The sequence below is a fragment of the Physeter macrocephalus genome, chromosome 7, assembly GCF_002837175.3.
Source record: "Physeter macrocephalus isolate SW-GA chromosome 7, ASM283717v5, whole genome shotgun sequence".
Taxonomy (NCBI): Eukaryota; Metazoa; Chordata; class Mammalia; order Artiodactyla; family Physeteridae; genus Physeter; species Physeter macrocephalus.
In genome coordinates this window covers 32,514,163-32,531,714 of record NC_041220.1, presented here as the reverse complement: position 1 = coordinate 32,531,714, position 17,552 = coordinate 32,514,163, and the positions used below count along the sequence as shown (strand labels likewise).

Sequence of the window (17,552 nt, the reverse complement as noted above, 5' to 3'; positions counted from 1 at the left end):
CATCCATAAATGGTCAGTTTGATTTTCAACAAAGGTATCAAGATATGTCCATGGGAAAAGTTAGTTTCTTCAACAAATGGTGGTCAACAATTGTATATCCGTATGCAAAACAAAACAAAACCCAAAACAAAAAAACCCCACCTCATCCTTTATCTCAAAATGTAACATAAATTAACATAAATTAACTCAAATTAACTCAAAATGTAATATAACCTAAATGTAAGTGCCAAAGTAAAACTTCCTAAAGAAAACATAGGAGAAAAATCTTTGTGAACTTCAGTTAGGCAAAGATTTCTTAGATGAGATTTTTTAAAGAATCATCAATTGGCCTTTCAAATTAAAAACATTTGCTTTTGAAAGACACTCTTAAGAAAATGAAACTATATGCTCTAGGCTGGGTTAAAATATTAGTTCAAATTATATGTGACAAAGGATTTATGTACAGGATATTTAAGAAACTCTTACATTTAATTACAAGACAAGCAATCTGTTTTTAAAAAATAGGTAGAAGATTTGAACAGATACTTCAGCAAAGAATAGATACAAATATCAAACACATGAAATGATGCCAAACATCAGAAATCAGATCAGTGGTTTCAAGAGATTGGAGGTGAAGAGGGAGGATTAGTTACAAAGGAGGGTGTGAGGGAACCTTTTGATAACATGGAAATATTTCTTGTCTTGATTGTTGTGGTGTTACACAACTCTCTTTGTTTGGCAAAACTCATTGCATTGTATACCTAAAAAAGGATGAATTTTATGCTATGTAAAGAAATCAGTAAACCTGATTTTCAAAAACAGAAAAAGGTAAAGAATGTGAAATCAATATACAGTATCAGGAACTCTAGAGCTATGCTAGTAGGAATGCAAATTCGTATAGTCACTTTGGAAAATTTGCCAGATTTCTTATTAAGTTAAATATACACTTAATTTATGTCCTGTCAGTTCCACTCCTAGGTGTTTACCAAGAGTAATGAAAATATATGTACACACATTCACTTGTAAGCAAATGTTATTCATGTAGTCCCAAACTGAAAACATTTCTAGTTCCATCAACTGTAAATGGATCAATAGATTGCACTGCATCCATGCAATGATATAGTACTCAGAAATAAAAAGGAATTGAGTACTGATACATGCAACAACATGGATGACTCTCAGAAACATTGTGCTGAGTAAAAGAAGTTAAGTACCGTGGGCTACATACATCATAGCCATGGGCTATGATTCTACTTACATGAAGTGACTGAAAAATTATGTGAAATTATATGATTCTATTTATATGAAATTGTTGAAAAAACAGAAGCATATAGTGACAGAAAGCAGATCATTGGTTGCCAGGAGCCAGACACTGGGACAAAGGAATTAGCTTTTTGGAGTCTTTCTATGATGGTTAGTTACAGAAATAGGTATATTCAAAACTTACTAAACTATACACTTAAGTTTAGTAAATGTTCTTATATTAAATTTTATCTCAACAAAGATAATAGAAAAATAGGCTCTCTATATTTAAAATACCTAACTTACAAAAGTGCTTATTACATATCCATTTTCAAATGTACCATTATTTAACATGTATGATAAATCAGATTAACATTTTTAATCATTTTGATAAAAATGATTAGACTTTGCTTTATTATGTCATATTTGTTGTAATTTTTTTCTCTGTTGATGTAAATATCGAATCCATATATTAAGGATTTTGAATACAACATAGTTAATTAAAACTTTTATCTTTAACCTCTGGTAAATCAGAGTTCAAATATTAACTTTGTGTATACATATGGACTTAATAACTAGTATTTATATTGTTCAAAGTAACTTAATAACTACTTGAAAGGAATGTTAAAATGCCAAAAAGCATCTCTCACAATACAGGGAATTGTGAGAGTGTGGGGTTATACATACTCTCTTTCCTATGTGCTGACCAGTTGTCTTTGTTTAAATAGCACCATCATTAACTGTTTTCTTTCTTAGTAAGTGTTAATGCTTCATCAATACAATTTAGTTAACTAATTTAAGAACTAGGAAGAGAGTTAACACTGGGATTTTTCTATTGATTGAAATGTATTAGCAGTAGAAACTTCGAGTTTACTTTTACCATACCTAATTTTGTATTGATTTTGATTAGTGTTTATTTCAATTTTTTTAGTTAGTATCTTATTACAAATGCAATTGAGATAGAATCAACAAATAATAGGATATTAGCAGGAGCTGCAGTTATCCTAGGCTGGAGGACTTTCTAAGAGGATGCACTCCCATGCCCCTTGGCAGTAGGACTCAGTTCTGCACCAAGTCTTCCCCTCCATAGGCTGCTTTTGAGTGACTATATGACTTTCCCCAGAGCAAGTGATCCTAGAGAGAATGACAGAAGCCCAAATGTCTTCTTATGACCTAACCTTGATAGTCACGTGCCATCATTTTGGCTACATCTTATTTGTTACAAGTGAGTCATTAAATATAGCCCAGGCTCCATAGCAGGAGAATCAAGTTCCATCTCTTGAAGAGAAAATATCAAAAAATTCGTGGACATGTAACAGGTTACAACTTTTATGTAAACAGGATACATAAAGAGGCCTTTCTGGTTTATTAGCCATAGTTGCTTTACAATCCCAGTAAAGCTTTTGATTCGATAATTTTATAATTTAATGAGGAATTTCAGGGATCAGGAGGAAGCAGCTCAGAATGGCATAGTAGATTTCCTTATCTTAATAAAAAATTCTACTGATTATCTCTCTTCTGTTTTTAAAGATTTATTTATTTATTGGCTACATTGGGTCTTCGTTGCTATGCGTGGGTTTTCTCTAGTTGTGGCGAGCAGGGGCTACTCTGTTGTGGTTGCAGGCTTCTCGTTACGGTGGCTTCTCTAGTTGCAGAGCGCAGGCTCTAGGTGCGTGGGCTTCAGTAGTTGCGGCATGTAGGCTCTAGAGCACAGGCTCAGTAGCTGTGGCGCACAGGCTTAGTTGCGCTGCAGCATGTGGGATCTTCCTGGACCAGGCTTGAACCTGTGTCCCCTGCATTGGCAGGCGGATTCTTAAACACTGAGCCACCAGGGAAGTCCTTACTGATTATCTCTTTATTTTAAAAAGAGTTTTATGTGTTGTCATACTTAGGAACTCTTTGTAATGTTTTCCCACAGTTAATGAAAGCTGAAAGTCTTAATTTATTGTCAGTCAGTTAAATAGATTTTCAGCACTTACAGTGTATCAATCACCCAGTAATGTACAATATAAATATTATCTTGCCCACAAACATTTAAACTAATATGTAAATAAAAGAAAAAACCGTGTAAGTGAAGGAAGGATATTTTGGGTATTTTGATAGTGGTTAGTGGAGTGGAGATGGAGTGCTTTGGATAAGATGGTAAGAAATGTCTTCCTATGTGACTTTAAATTTTGATTTGAAGGACTGGAATCAGCTAACCTTTGTAAGAGTGAATAGCATTTGTAAAGGCCCTGAAACTTCCAGTGTTTTAAGGAATGTTGGAAGGCAAGTATCACCAGCACTTAGTGATTTCAGGAAGACAGTGTCAGTTTGGAGGCGAGAACTTATTGTAGAAATCAAAGTAAAATGTAGTATCATTGAAGAGAGACATCTTTATTTTGGGGGGGGGGTATAATTGCTTTACAATGTTGTGTTTCTGCTTTACAACAAAGTGAATCAGCTATTTGTAAACATATATCTCCTCCTTCTTGAGCCTCCTTCCCGCCCGCCCCCCCATCCCTCCCCTCTAGGTCATCACAGGAAGAGAGACATCTTGTTTAGAGACTTTAAGGAGAGACAATTTGTGTGACTTGGAGATTAGCTAAATTTGGAGGACGATAAAAAGGGGAGGCATCCAGTGTGTCTCCCCAAGTTTCAGCTTGAACTGCTCAGTAGCACAGACTGAGATGGGGAACACTGTAGAAGGAGTACCTGTATGCATCCACCCTCCCCTACCCCCCATGGTTGGGGTTGGGGGTGGGGGTGGGGGGCAGAAGTGAATGAACTGAAAAGGAGAAGGTTAGTTTTAGATCTGTTGAAATTGAAACCCCTGAGAGATGTCTAGACTGAAATGTTGAACAGGAAGTTAGATATAAGAAGGTATGGCTAGGGCTTCCCTGGTGGTGCAGTGGTTGAGAGTCCGCCTGCCGATGCAGGGGACACGGGTTCGTGCCCCGGTCCGGGAAGATCCCACATGCCGCGGAGCGGCTGGGCCCGTGAGCCATGGCCGCTGAGCCTGCGCGTCCGGAGCCTGTGCTCCGCAACGGGAGAGGCCACGACAGTGAGAGGCCCGTGTACCGGAAAAAAAAAAAAAGACGGTATGGCTAGAGTGCAAATGAAAAGTGTAGTAATTGGGAGTCATTACCATTTAGATGAAATTTGAAGCCTTGAAAAATGGGAAGTCCAGGAAAATGTGATGCCAAAGAATGAGAGTATTTCAAGAAGGTAAGATTTGATGAAAAATCAGTAAGACATAGACTGAAAAATGGCCATTGCATGTAGCAACAGCAGGTTTTGGCTCCCAGAGGTTGATTGTTGTGAGTTTGTCTATTCAGTATCAACAAGTTCTAGGCAAGCAGGCCCTTGAATTTTGTTGCAGCCTTTGGGCTATCTCTCTTGGTTCTGGATTAGGTGTGAGACTTCTGACTTCTCAGTCAATAGGACGTGAGTAGGTAGAGATATTTGGATTAAATCCTGACCTACTACTGATGGCAAATGGCAGGAGAATTAATCCTACTATCACTCTTCTACCTGTAGCTCTTGATCTGGAATATTCTCTCTGACACTTTATGGTACTTGACAATATAAGCATATACACATCAATACCAGTTATAAGCCATAACAACATACTGAACCAACCCAAAGTTTCTACCTACAATATCATTTTAGTTTTCTCTTCACTAGTTTTGCCCAACCCTATGACTTGATTCAGGCATTTTTCTTTTCTTTAAGGGAACACTAATCAAGGAGTTTAACACATAAATAATCAGAGGTTATAACAGCTACCAGGAGATCATATTATCTTGCAGTTTGAAGCTTGGTGTGAAGTACATGGATGAGGTTAGGATGAGCAGAGGTTAGGCCATAGGGGGTGACTGGAGTGGTAGGAGGGCTTTTTTCTCCTTTTATTTCTTGCTCCATGGTCTGTGGCAGTTTCTCCCCTACATACCTCCCTGCATTTAGAGTGCCTGGGCTTGGGAGCTCCTTTTTTTTTGTTTCCAGACATGCTGCTGCAGCTCTTCAGAGTAGCCCTTGGTGCTTTTGGTAACTTCTGCACTCAGCAACTCCTCCTACAATGGTACTGAGAAGGACAGTGATTTGGGTTTCTGTATCCAACAGAGCTATAGCATATCAGAATTTATGGGACACAGCTGTAGCATTCAGGGGGAAATTTTATAGCTTGAAATACCTATATCTGAAATACAGAAATGCCTAACATCCGCAACCTAAGCTTCCATCTTTAGAAACTAGAAAAAGAAGAACAAGCTAAATGGAAAACAAGTAGGAAAAAGTGACTAAAGAAAATTAGAGCAGAAATCAATGAAAAACAGACAAAAAACTATAAAGAAGATCAATTAAACAAAAGCTGATTCCTTGAAAATCTCAATAAAATTGACATTCTTTTAACTGCCTAACTATGAACAAAAGAGATGGTATGAATTACCAAAGTCAGAAATGAAAGAAGGGACTGCACTGCTTACCTTGTAGAAATTAAAAGAATTAGAAGGAAATATCCTGAACAACTTCAGCCTACAAATTAAGACAATTGAGATGAGATGGGTAAATTCCTAGAAAGACAGAATTGTCAAAACTGACTCAAGAAGAAATTAAAATTCTGAAGAGATGAAGAGACCTATAGCAGGTCCGTTGAATTAGTAATTTAAAACTCTTTCCACAAAGAAGAGTCAAAGCCCAGATGGCTTTATTGGTGAATCTTATCAAATAGATAAATTTGAAAAGATATCAATCTTTCATAAACTCATCCGGAAGACACAGGAAGAAGAAACACTTTCTAGCTCATTCTATGAGGCCATCTTTACCCTAATACCAATGCTAGGCAAAGACATCACAAGAAAAAACAAGCTAACACGAGAAAATTGTAGACTAATATCCCTAATGAACATGTATTCAAAAATCCTTTACAAAATATTATCAAACCAAATCCAGCAATATACAAAAAGGATTATAAAGTAGCCATGTGGGTTTTATCACAGGAATGCGGATTGGTTTAAATGTGAAAATCAAGTAATGTTATGCATGAAGTTAATAGAATACAGGACAAAAAAAAAACCCACATGATCATCTCAGTAGACACAGAAAAAGCATTTAACAAAATGAAACACACATTCATGACTAGAAAATCTCAACTGACTAGAAATATAAGGGAATTTCTACAAACAGATAAATAGCAACCATCAAAAACCCAAATAACATATACTGTACTTAATGTTGAAAGACTGAATGCTTTTCCCCTAAGGTCAGGAAGGCTAGAATGTCTTCCATTCTCACCACTTCTATCAATATTATATTGATATATAATGTGTGATAAGCCTGTGTGATAGGAAAGGAAGGGAAGGGAAAAATCAAAGGCATCCAGATTGGAAAGGGAAATGTCTTTATTCCTAGATGACAACAGACATGTACAATTTTTGCAATGAAAAGTGTAAAACATGGCTGTTCGAAATTAAAGACAGACGTAAATAAATGGAGATATTCCATATTCATGGATCAGAAGATTCAGTGATTAAGATGTCAATTCTTCCTCAATCTATAAACTTAATACAATCCCTATCAAAATTTAGTACACTTTTTGGGAGAAATAGAGAAGCTGAAATACAATGGATCTAGAATTGCCAAAACAATTTTGAAAAAGAACAACAAAATTACAGAACTTATACTATCTGATTTCAAAACTTACCATAAAGCCATAGTAATCAAAATGTGTGCTATTTATACAAGGATAGGCACATAAATTAATGAAACTACATTGAGAATAAAGAAATAAACCCTTGGGCTTCCCTGGTGGCGCAGTGGTTGGGAGCCCGCCTGCCGATGCAGGGGACACAGGTTCGTGCCCCGGTTCGGGAGGATCCCACGTGCCGCGGAGCGGCTGGGCCCGTGGGCCATGGCTCCTGAGCCTGCACGTCCGGAGCCTCCGCTCTGCAGCGGGAGAGGCCACAGCAGTGAGAGGCCTGCGTACTGCCAAAAAAAAAAAAAAAAAGAAATAAACCCTTGCATTTATGGTCAGTTGCTTTTTAAGAAACGTACCAACACAATTCAATGAAGAAAGGGTAATCTTTAAACAAATGGTACTGTAATGACTGGATAGTCACATGTAAGAAAATGAACTTCAACACTTACCACACACTGTTCATAAGAATTAAGGCGTGTCATAGACCTATATTTAAGATCTAAAACTAAAAAATTTCTCAAATAAAATATAGGATAAAAACTTTATCATCTTGCATTAGGCAGAGAGTTCACATGTGACACCCAAAAGCATAATTCATAAAAGACAAAAATTGAGAAAATGGATTTAATCATAGTTTAAAATGTTTGTGCTTTAAATATATCACTAAGTATGTGAAAAGATAAGCCACAGACTGAGAAATATTTGCACATCATGTATTTGATAGACTTGTATCCAAAATATATGAAGACTTTTGACAACTCAGTAGTAGGACAGAAGCAACCCAATTAAGGTAAAAAAGATCTGAATAGTAATTTCCTCAAAGAAAATAAACAAATGGCTAATTAACACATGAAAAGATGTTCAACAATGTACATTAAAATTATAATAAGATACCATTTTACACTCACTAGAATGGCTATAATAAAAATTTCATACAATAGCAAGTATTGGCAGAGATGTGGAAAATTTGGAACATCATACATTGTTTGTTGGAATGTATAATGGAAGACAATTTGGCAATTTCTCAAAAAGATAAATATTAAGTCAACAGACAACCTGGCAATTTCACTCCTAGGAATCTACCCAAAAGAAATGCAACCATATGTTCATCAACGACGTGTACGTGAATGTTCTGAGTAGCATTTTTCATAATAGCTAAAAACTGGAATAATTTAAATGTCTGTCAACTGGTGAATGGATTTTTAAAATGTGGTATATTCTGTATTCATACAATGGAATACTGTTTACAGTCAAAAGAAATGAACTGCTTATTCATGCTGCCACATTGATGAACCTCAAAATATTATGGTTAGTAGAAGAAGCCTGATGCAGAAGATTACACGATATGATTCCATCTATCTGAAATGTTCAGAAACGGCTAGTTCATAGAGGCAGAAAGCAGATTGATAGTTGCCTAGAGCTGGGGATAGGAGTAGGAATTAACTCTAAATAGGCACAAGGGAAGTTTTAGTGTTGATTAAAATGTTCCAGAATACAATGTGGTGATAATTGCACAACTCTAGAAATTTACTTTAAAAAATCATTGAATAGTACACTTACAAGGGTAAATTTTGTGTTACGTAAATTATACCTTTGGAAATAAAGCTTGAAAAAAATATGTATCTTGTCCTTAGTAGTAGGAAAAGAACTGTGACAGCATACTTCTCTGAGATTCTGGGCTCTGAATGTAGTAATTAATCCTGCCACCTGTTTCCCACTGCTACTTAGTATTGGTCAGTTATATCCTTTGTTATTTACATTACATTAAGAAAACAGAAAACTTGGTCTACTATTAGGCTGTATAAAAGAGTAATAGTTTCCCTTACCTTTATCCGAACCCACGAATAGACACCTGAGGAGCTGAGATCCTCTTTTCCCTATTACAATGGGTATACAAACATAATGTTTAAATTTATAATGTACAAATATGCTGTCTTTAAGAGATGACTATTTAAACTGATAAAGATGTGAATACAATTTTATGTGTATTACTCAGTTACTATAATTACTTTTGTATCAGTAAGGCAGTGAATTATTAATCATACTGTTATTAATCAACATTTATGGAGCCTAGATATTATAATGGCTTTGTAATGACAGCTTACCTTGATGAATAGAATATGGGTAATAGACCTGTGACTCATCCAAATTATTCGTTTAACCATTGATTATAGATTGAAGCATCTCTAGCATTCGTTAGTATAACATGAATAGAACGTCTCAGAATAATACAGATGCCATTTTGAATGAGCACAGAAGTCATGATTTATTATTGATCTAATTAATCTTAAGTTTAATTTGATTCTATATCAAATTCTTTTTCTTGCAGGCGTATCTCATTAGCTAGTCCTCGTCAACTTTTTAAAGCTTCTAATATGACCCAGCGATGGCAACACAGGGAGATTTCAAATTTTGAGTACTTGATGTTTCTCAACACAATAGCAGGTAATTTAAGCTCACATGTTGATGTATTTCACATGATAAATTATTAATAGTGATATGATTAGATTATTTTGAGTATTTGTATAAATAGAGTCATTCCATGTAAAGCTAAAGGCATAAGCAAGCATACAAAGATGTGAAGAAATGAAGTATAGCTAGAGAACAATTAATGGTATAGTATGTGTGTGTGTTTGTGTTTGCATGTACATAAAATATATATTCATAAAGGTATAATGAAAAAGAAAACTAGAAAGGTAGTGTGGAGACATTGTGCAAGATTTTTTTGTCAGTTTGAGGAACTGGCAGTCAACTCACAGGGAAACTTTTGAAAGTTTTTGAACAAATGAGTAATCTCAGAACTGTATGAAAAGTTGGAAGCAGTATGAAGGATAAATTATGGTGCAGAAAGTCTAGCTAGAAAGCAGAAGTTAGGAAGCAATTACATATAAAAAGTAATGAGGGCCTGCATTAGAGAGGTGACAGTAGGAATTAAAACAAAGGATTAGATAACACAAGAATTGGGCTTCCCTGGTGGCGCAGTGGTTGAGAATCTGCCTGCCAATGCAAGGGATACGGATTCGATCCCTGGTCCGGGAAGATCCCACATGCCGCGGAGCAACTAAGCCCGTGTGCCACAACTACTGAGCCTGTGCTCTAGAGCCCATGAGCCACAACTACTGAGGCTGCGTGCCGCAACAACTGAAGCCCACCCGCCTAGAGCCCGTGCTCCGCAACAAGAGAAGCTACCACAATGAGAAGCCCGCATACTGCAACGAAGAGTAGCCCGTTCACCGCAACTAGAGAAAGCCCTCGCGCAGCAACAAAGACCCAATGCAGCCAAAAATAAATAAATAAATAAATTAAACAAACAAACAAAGATAACACAAGAATTTACAAGGTACAAACCATTTGCCATGCACCTGACTGAACGTTGGGAGTAAATGAGAAAAAAGTGTCAGAGAAGACCTCCAGGCTTCTGCTCTAAATCATGATGAAAATGGTGGTGCCATTAAAGGAAGAAGAAGTCAGAAAATTGATCTAGAGAAAGATGATTTTACTGTGCTAGCAAGACATCCAAGATAAGATATCAAAAAGAATTGTTGGAGTATAGGTTAAGTGAGGGTATTTGGAGCTTAGAGATAGGACATTGGATTTTACCTGCATAGAGAGGAAATCACCAAGAGAGAGAGTTGAGATTACCAAGCCAGGTGATATAGAAAGCAGTGAGGTAAGCTCTGGGGAATGCACTTGATCATAACAAAAAGAAAGAGGGAAAGTTATTAAAGAAGAGAAGAGAATGACTGACCCCAGAGTTTATAGACTTAGTAGGAGGAGAACTAAGGTGAAGCAAATGTCTTGAGATACAAGGGGAAAGGGAGAAAGGCCTTGGCCGCTGTATTAGATGTGATGGAGAGGTAAGGGAGAATTAAGAGTGAGTACAGGCCATGCCTTTGGCTTTAACATCTCAGGATTTACATGTTACTTTATAGGGGTTTGTTTTCTTTCTTTTTTTTTTTTTAATATTTATTTTATTTATTTGGTTGTGCCAGGTCTTAGTTGTGTCAGGCTGGCTCCTTAGTTGTGGCATGAGAACTCTTAGCTGCAGCATGCATATGGGATCTAGTTCCCTGACCGGGGATTGAACCCAGGCCCCCTGCATTGGGAGCACTAAGTCTTATCCACTATGCCACCAGGGAAGTCCCTAGGGGTTTATTTGCAAAACAAGCAAAAAAGTTTGATTATAAGGACTGAATGGTTCGAGATTAAATGAGAATATTATATGTAGATTACAGTTTTCTTGTGTAATAGTAAAGAGAGGGTGAGTTAAGGCAGCGGAGAGTAACTATGAAAGAGGAAGAGAGAGGAAAAGAGGAAGAAAGAAGAAGAGAGAGGAAAACAATTCACATTATGAGGGAGACCTGTTCAAGAGCTCAGGTGGAAGAGTCACACCTCCCAGAGAATAAAGACACTGTTGGAGAAGTGGAGAAGAGGGCGTAGTACGAAGAATTGGAAGTTCAGGGCTTACACTGAAAAAGGCTAAGATTCATCAGTTAGGAAGATACTCATCTGAGGGTCCATTGAGGGAAAGGAATAAAGAAAGTTTGAACAGTTATGTGGAATTTAGTAGGGATTGTATAACTAGAGACTGAAAGGATTTTTAAGTAATAGTGAGAGACAGGAAACTTATGTAATAAGTTTAAATGGACATGTTTTGTACATGATAAATCAATTAACACCTAGATTGAATGCAGTGTAATAATTATGGACAGCGTTTATGAAATGGTCTACTCTCAAATAACTTCTAGTGTGCCTATAGTGTCTTTTAAATATATCCCCTGGATATTCTCTTTAAAGAATAGAATCAATAATTTGTTTGGGATGGTTTTTACATACACTAGAGGCTGGGGTGGAGTCTCATGTTATTTAATATTTCTTTTACAGTGTTATCTGTGATGCATATAGGTTCTCACGATATCATGACACACTTCCCAAAACACAGTCACTAGGCGTTCAGTAACTAAATATTGAATTTAACTTACTTAATAAAAGTCTGTTTACAGTGAGCAGGTGCGTACTCTTTTTTTCATAGGTACAATAAACTTGATTATTTAAGCATATAGGCTAAGAAGAGGATTTTACTGTTTCCTAACATCTCAATCAGGAAAATGTGAGAGAATGGAGACATCAAAATAGACTGCTTTTTGCTGTTAAGTTTGGTTATTTTTTTCCGGGAGAAGTTAAAATTGACAGAAATATGTAATGACATAAATACATCTGAATTAAAATTGTCCTAGTTATTCATGTTTCCTAAGACTATTTCCTGGTCAATCAAGGAAGAACTCTGTTCCTCTGATAGACCTCAGGCCCATGATAAATACAGTGAAATAAAATGTTAAAAGCATCAAATCAGGTTGTAGTCCTTGCTCTGCTCCGTACAATCGGGGGACTATTTACCCTCTGCCACTGGGTCCCTCAGGAAGCCACCCCCGTGGGCACACGCCTGGGAGCTGCTCCTGCCCCATGCTCCCACCCTCTGCCTTTCACTCCCCAGCTGCCAAGATCTTGGAACCTTTGAAGCTCAGCAGAGAAGGCAGATTCATTGAGAACAGTCTGTAAAGTGTCAAGCAACATCCAGATATTACCTGCATTCTGCCCGTCGCCTGCCTGAACCTGGGATTCTTCCACGGAGTGAGTGGTCCCAGGTCCCACATTGGCATTGCTCATTTGGTTGATGAAGACATATTGACAAAGTTGTTGTTGGTTATACCCTTTTGCATTCTCACTAGCAATGCAAAAGAGGGACTGTTTCTCCACACCCTTGCCACCAGAGTATATTGTCAACCTTTTGAACGTTTGCTAATCTGGTACCGCAGGACTGCTTGCTTGCTCAGACCCTCTGTAAAAGCTCCATGCACCCTGCTATTGAGCGTTCCGAGGAGATAACAGTATTCAGAGAGGGTCTTGGTGCTCCGACTGGGTGTCAGGCCTTTGCCTCTGTGGTGGGAGAGCCGAGTTCAGGACATTGGTCCACCAGAGACCTCCCAGCTCCATGTGACACCAAACGGCGAAAGCTCTCCCAGAGATCTCCATCTCAAAGATAAGACCCAGCTCCACTCAACAACCAGCAAGCTACAGTGCTGGACAGCCTATGCCAAACAACTAGCAAGACAGGAACACAACCCCACCCATTAGCAGAGAGGCTGTCTAAAATAATAAGGTCACAGACACCCCAAAACACACCACCGGTCGGGGTCCTACCCACCAGAAAGACAGGATTCAGCCTCATCCCCCAGAACACAGGCACTAGTCCCTTCCACCAGGAAGCCTACACAACCCACTGAACCAACCTTAGCCACTGGGGGCAGACACCAAAAACAACGGGAACTACACACCTGCAGCCTGCAAAAAGGAGACCTCAAGCACAGTAAGTTAAGCAAAATGAGAAGACAGAGAAACAGCAGATGAAGGAGCAAGGTAAAACCCACCAGACCAAACAGATGAAGAGGAAATAGGCAGTCTACCTGAAAAAGAATTCAGAGGAATGATAGTAAAGATGACCCCAAATCTTGGAAATAGAATGGAGAAAATACAAGAAACATTTAACAAGGACCTAGAAGAACTAAAGAGCAAACAGACAATGATGAACAGCACAATAAATGAAATAAAAAAGTCTCTAGGGCTTCCCTGGTGGTGCAGTGGTTGAGAATCCGCCTGCCAATGCAGGGGACACGGGTTCATGCCCTGGTCCGGGAAGATCCCACATGCCGCGGAGCGGCTGGGCCCATGAACCATGGCCACTGAGCCTGTGCGTCCGGAGCCAGTGCTCCACAATGGGAGAGGCCACAACAGTGAGAGGCCCCCATACCACAAAATTTAAAAAACACATACACACACAAAAAAAGTCTCTAGAAGGAATCAATAGCAGAATAACTGAGGCAGAAGAACGGATAAGTGATGTAGAAGATAAAATAGTGAAAATAACTACTGCAGAGCAGAATAAAGAAAAAGATTGAAAAGAATTGAGACAGTCTTAGAGACCTCTGGGACAACATTAAACATACCAACATTCGAACTATAGGGGTCCTGGAAGAAAAAGAGAAAAAGGAAGGGACTGAGAAAATATTTGAAGAGATATTTGAAGTTGAAAACTTCCTAATATGGGAAAGGAAATAGTCAATCAAGTCCAGGAAGCACAGAGAGTCCCATACAGGATAAATCCAAGGAGAAACATGCCAAGACACACATTAATGAAACTATCAAAAATTAAATAAAAAGAAAAAATAATTGGCAAGGGAAAAACAACAAATAACATACAAAGGAATCCCCATAAGGTTAAAAGCTGATCTTTCAGCAGAAACGCTGCAGCCAGAAGGGAGTGCAAGACATATTTAAAGTGATGAAAGGGAGAAACCTAAAACCAAGATTACTCGACCCAGCAAGGATCTCATTCAGATACAACGGAGAAATTAAAACCTTTACAGACAAGCAAAACCTAAGAGAATTCAGCCAAGCCACCAAGCCAGCTTTACAACAAATGCTAAAGGAACTTCTCCAGTCAGGAAACACAAGAGAAGGAAAAGACCTACAATAACAAACCCAAAACAATTAAGAAAGTGGTAATAGGAACATACATATCGATAATTACCTTAAATGTAAATGGATTAAATGCTCCAACCAAAAGACATAGACTGGCTGAATGTGGAGTAGCAATTCTCAAATCAGACAAAAGAGACTTTAAAATAAAGACTATTACAAGAGACAGAGAAGGGCACTACATAACGATCAAGGGATCAATCCAAGAAGAAGATATAACAATTGTAAATATTGGAGCATCTCAATACATAAGGCAAATGCTAACACCCATAAAAGGGAAATCGACAATAACACAATCATAGTGGGGGACTTGAACATCCCACTTTCACCAATAGACAGATCATCCAAAATGAAAATAAAAAAGGAAACACAAGCGTTAAATGATACATGAAACAAGATGGACTTAATTGATATTCATAGGACATTCCATCCAAAAACAACAGATAACACTTTCTTCTCAAGTGCTCATGGAACATTCTCCAGGATAGATCATATCTCGGGTCACAGATGAAGCCTTGGTAAATTTAAGAAAATTGAAATCATATCACATATCTTGACCACAATACTATGAGCCTAGATATCAATTACAGGAAAAAAATCTGTAAAAATTACAAACACATGGAGGCTAAACAATACACTACTTAATAACCAAGAGGTCACTTAAGAAATCAAAGATGAAATCAAAAAATACCTAGAAACAAATGACAATAAAAACATGATGACCCAAAACCTATGGTATGCAGCAAAAGCAGTTCTAAGAGGGAAGTTTATAGCAATAAAATCCTACCTCAAGAAACAAACATGTTAAATAAACAACCTAACCTTACACCTAAATCAGTTAGAGAAAGAAGAACAAAAATACCCCAAAGTTAGCAGAAGGAAAGAATTCATAAAGATCAGATCAGAAATAAATGAAAAAGCAATGAAGGAAAGAGTAACAAAGATCAATAAACTAAAAGCTGGTTCTTTGAGAAGATAAACAAAATTGATAAACCATTAGCCAGACTCATCAAGAGAAAAACGGAGAAGACTCAAATCAATAGAATTAGAAACGAAAAAGGAGAAGTAGCAACTGGCACTGCAGAAATACAAAGGATCATGAGCAATTACAACAAGCAACTCTATGCCAATAAAATGGACAACCTGGAAAAATGGACAAATTCATAGAAAAGCACAACCTTCCAAGACTGAATGAGGGAGAAATAGAAAACATAAACAGGCTAATCACAAGGACTGAAATTGAGACTTGTGATTAGTTCTAAGAGGGAAGTTTATAGCAATAAAATCCTACCTCAAGAAACAAACATGTTAAATAAACAACCTAACCTTACACCTAAATCAGCCTATCCTTCTCAAACTCTTCCAAAATATAGCAGAGGGAGGAACATTCCCAAATTCATTCTACAAGGCCACCATCACCCTGATACCAAAGCAAAGATGTCACACAGAAAGAAAACTACAGGCCAGTGTCACTGATGATCATAGATGCACAAATTTCCAACAAAATACTAGCAAACAGAATCCAACAGCACGTTAAAAGGATCATACACCGTGATCAAGTGGGATTTATCCCAGGAATGCAAGGATTCTTCAATATGCACAAGTCAATCAATGTGATAAACCATAATAATAAATTGAAGGAGAAAAACCATATGATCATCACAATAGATGCAGAAAAAGCTTTTGACAAAGTTCAGCAACCATTTATGATAAAAACCCTCCAGAAGATAGGCATGGAGGGGACTTACCTCAACATAATAAAGGCCATATATGACAAACCCACAGCCAGCATCATTCTTCTCTTGCATTCCTATACACTAGTGATGAAACATCTGAAAGAGAAGTTAAGGAAACACTCCCATTTACCATTGCAACAAAATGAATAAAATACCTAGGAATAAACCTACCTAAGGAGACAAAAGACCTGTATGCAGAAAACTATAAGACACTGATGAAAGAAATTAAAGATGATACAAACAGATGGAGAAATATACCATGTTCTTGGATTGGAAGAGTCAACATTGTGAAAATGACTAAAATACCCAAAGCAATCTACAGATTCAGTGCAATCCCTATCAAACTACCAATGTCATTTTTCACAGAACTAGAAGAAAAAAAATTCACAACTTGTATGGAAACACAAAATACTGCGAATAGCCAAAGCAAATCTTGAGAAAGAAACGGAGCTGGAGGAATCAGTCTCCCTGACTTCAGGCTATACTGCAAAGCTGCAGTAATCAGGACAGTATGTACTGACACAAAACCAGAAATATAGATCAATGGAGCAGGATAGAAAGCCCAGAGATAAACGCACCCACATATGTCACCTTATCTTGGATAAAGGAGCAAAAATATACAATGGAGAAAAGACAGCCTCTTCAATAAGTGGTGCTGGGAAAACTGGATAGGTACATGTAAAAGTATGAAATTAGAACACTCCCTAACCCCATACACAAAAATAAGCTCAAAATGGGTTAAAGACCTAAATGTAAGACCGGACACTATAAAACTCTTAGAGGAAAATATAGGAAGAACACTCTTTGACATAAATCACAGCAAGATCTTTTTTGATCCACCTCTTAAGAGTAATGGAAATAAAAAGAAAAATAAACAAATGGGACCTAATGAAACTTAAAAGCTTTTGCACAGCAAAGGAAACCATAAACAAGATGAAAAGACAACTCTCAGAATGGGAGAAGATATTTGCAAATGAAGCAACTGACAAGGGATTAATCTCCAAAATTTACAAGCAGGTCATGCAGCCCAATATCAAAAAAACAAACAACCCAATCCAAAAATGTGCAGAAAACCTAAATAGACATTTCTCCAAAGAAGATATACCGATTGCCAACAAACACGTGAAAGGATGCTCAACATCACTAATCATTAGAGAAATGCAAATCAAAACTACAATGAGGTATCACCTCATGTCAGAATGGCCATCATCAAAAAATCTACAAACAATAAATGCTGGACAGGGTGTGGAGAAAAGGGAACCCTCTTGCACTGTTGGTGGTAATGTAAATTGATATAGCCACTATGGAGAACAGTATAGAAGTTCCTTAAAAAACTAAAAATAGAGCTACCATATGACGCAGCAATCCCACTACTGGACATATAC

The 17,552-nt window shown here is 37.4% G+C and overlaps 1 protein-coding gene across 8 annotated transcripts in view; it reads left to right on the top strand.

The window, feature by feature from the left end:
- LRBA (LPS responsive beige-like anchor protein) overlaps positions 1 to 17,552 on the top strand; it is an 813,910-nt gene that overhangs the window by 580,615 nt on the left and 215,743 nt on the right. For all 8 annotated transcript variants that reach the window (XM_055085920.1, XM_028491755.2, XM_055085924.1 and 5 more), the window contains exon 43: positions 9,225 to 9,340. In XM_055085920.1, the coding sequence (XP_054941895.1) occupies positions 9,225 to 9,340 (116 nt within the window). The remainder of the gene's footprint in view (positions 1 to 9,224; positions 9,341 to 17,552) is intronic.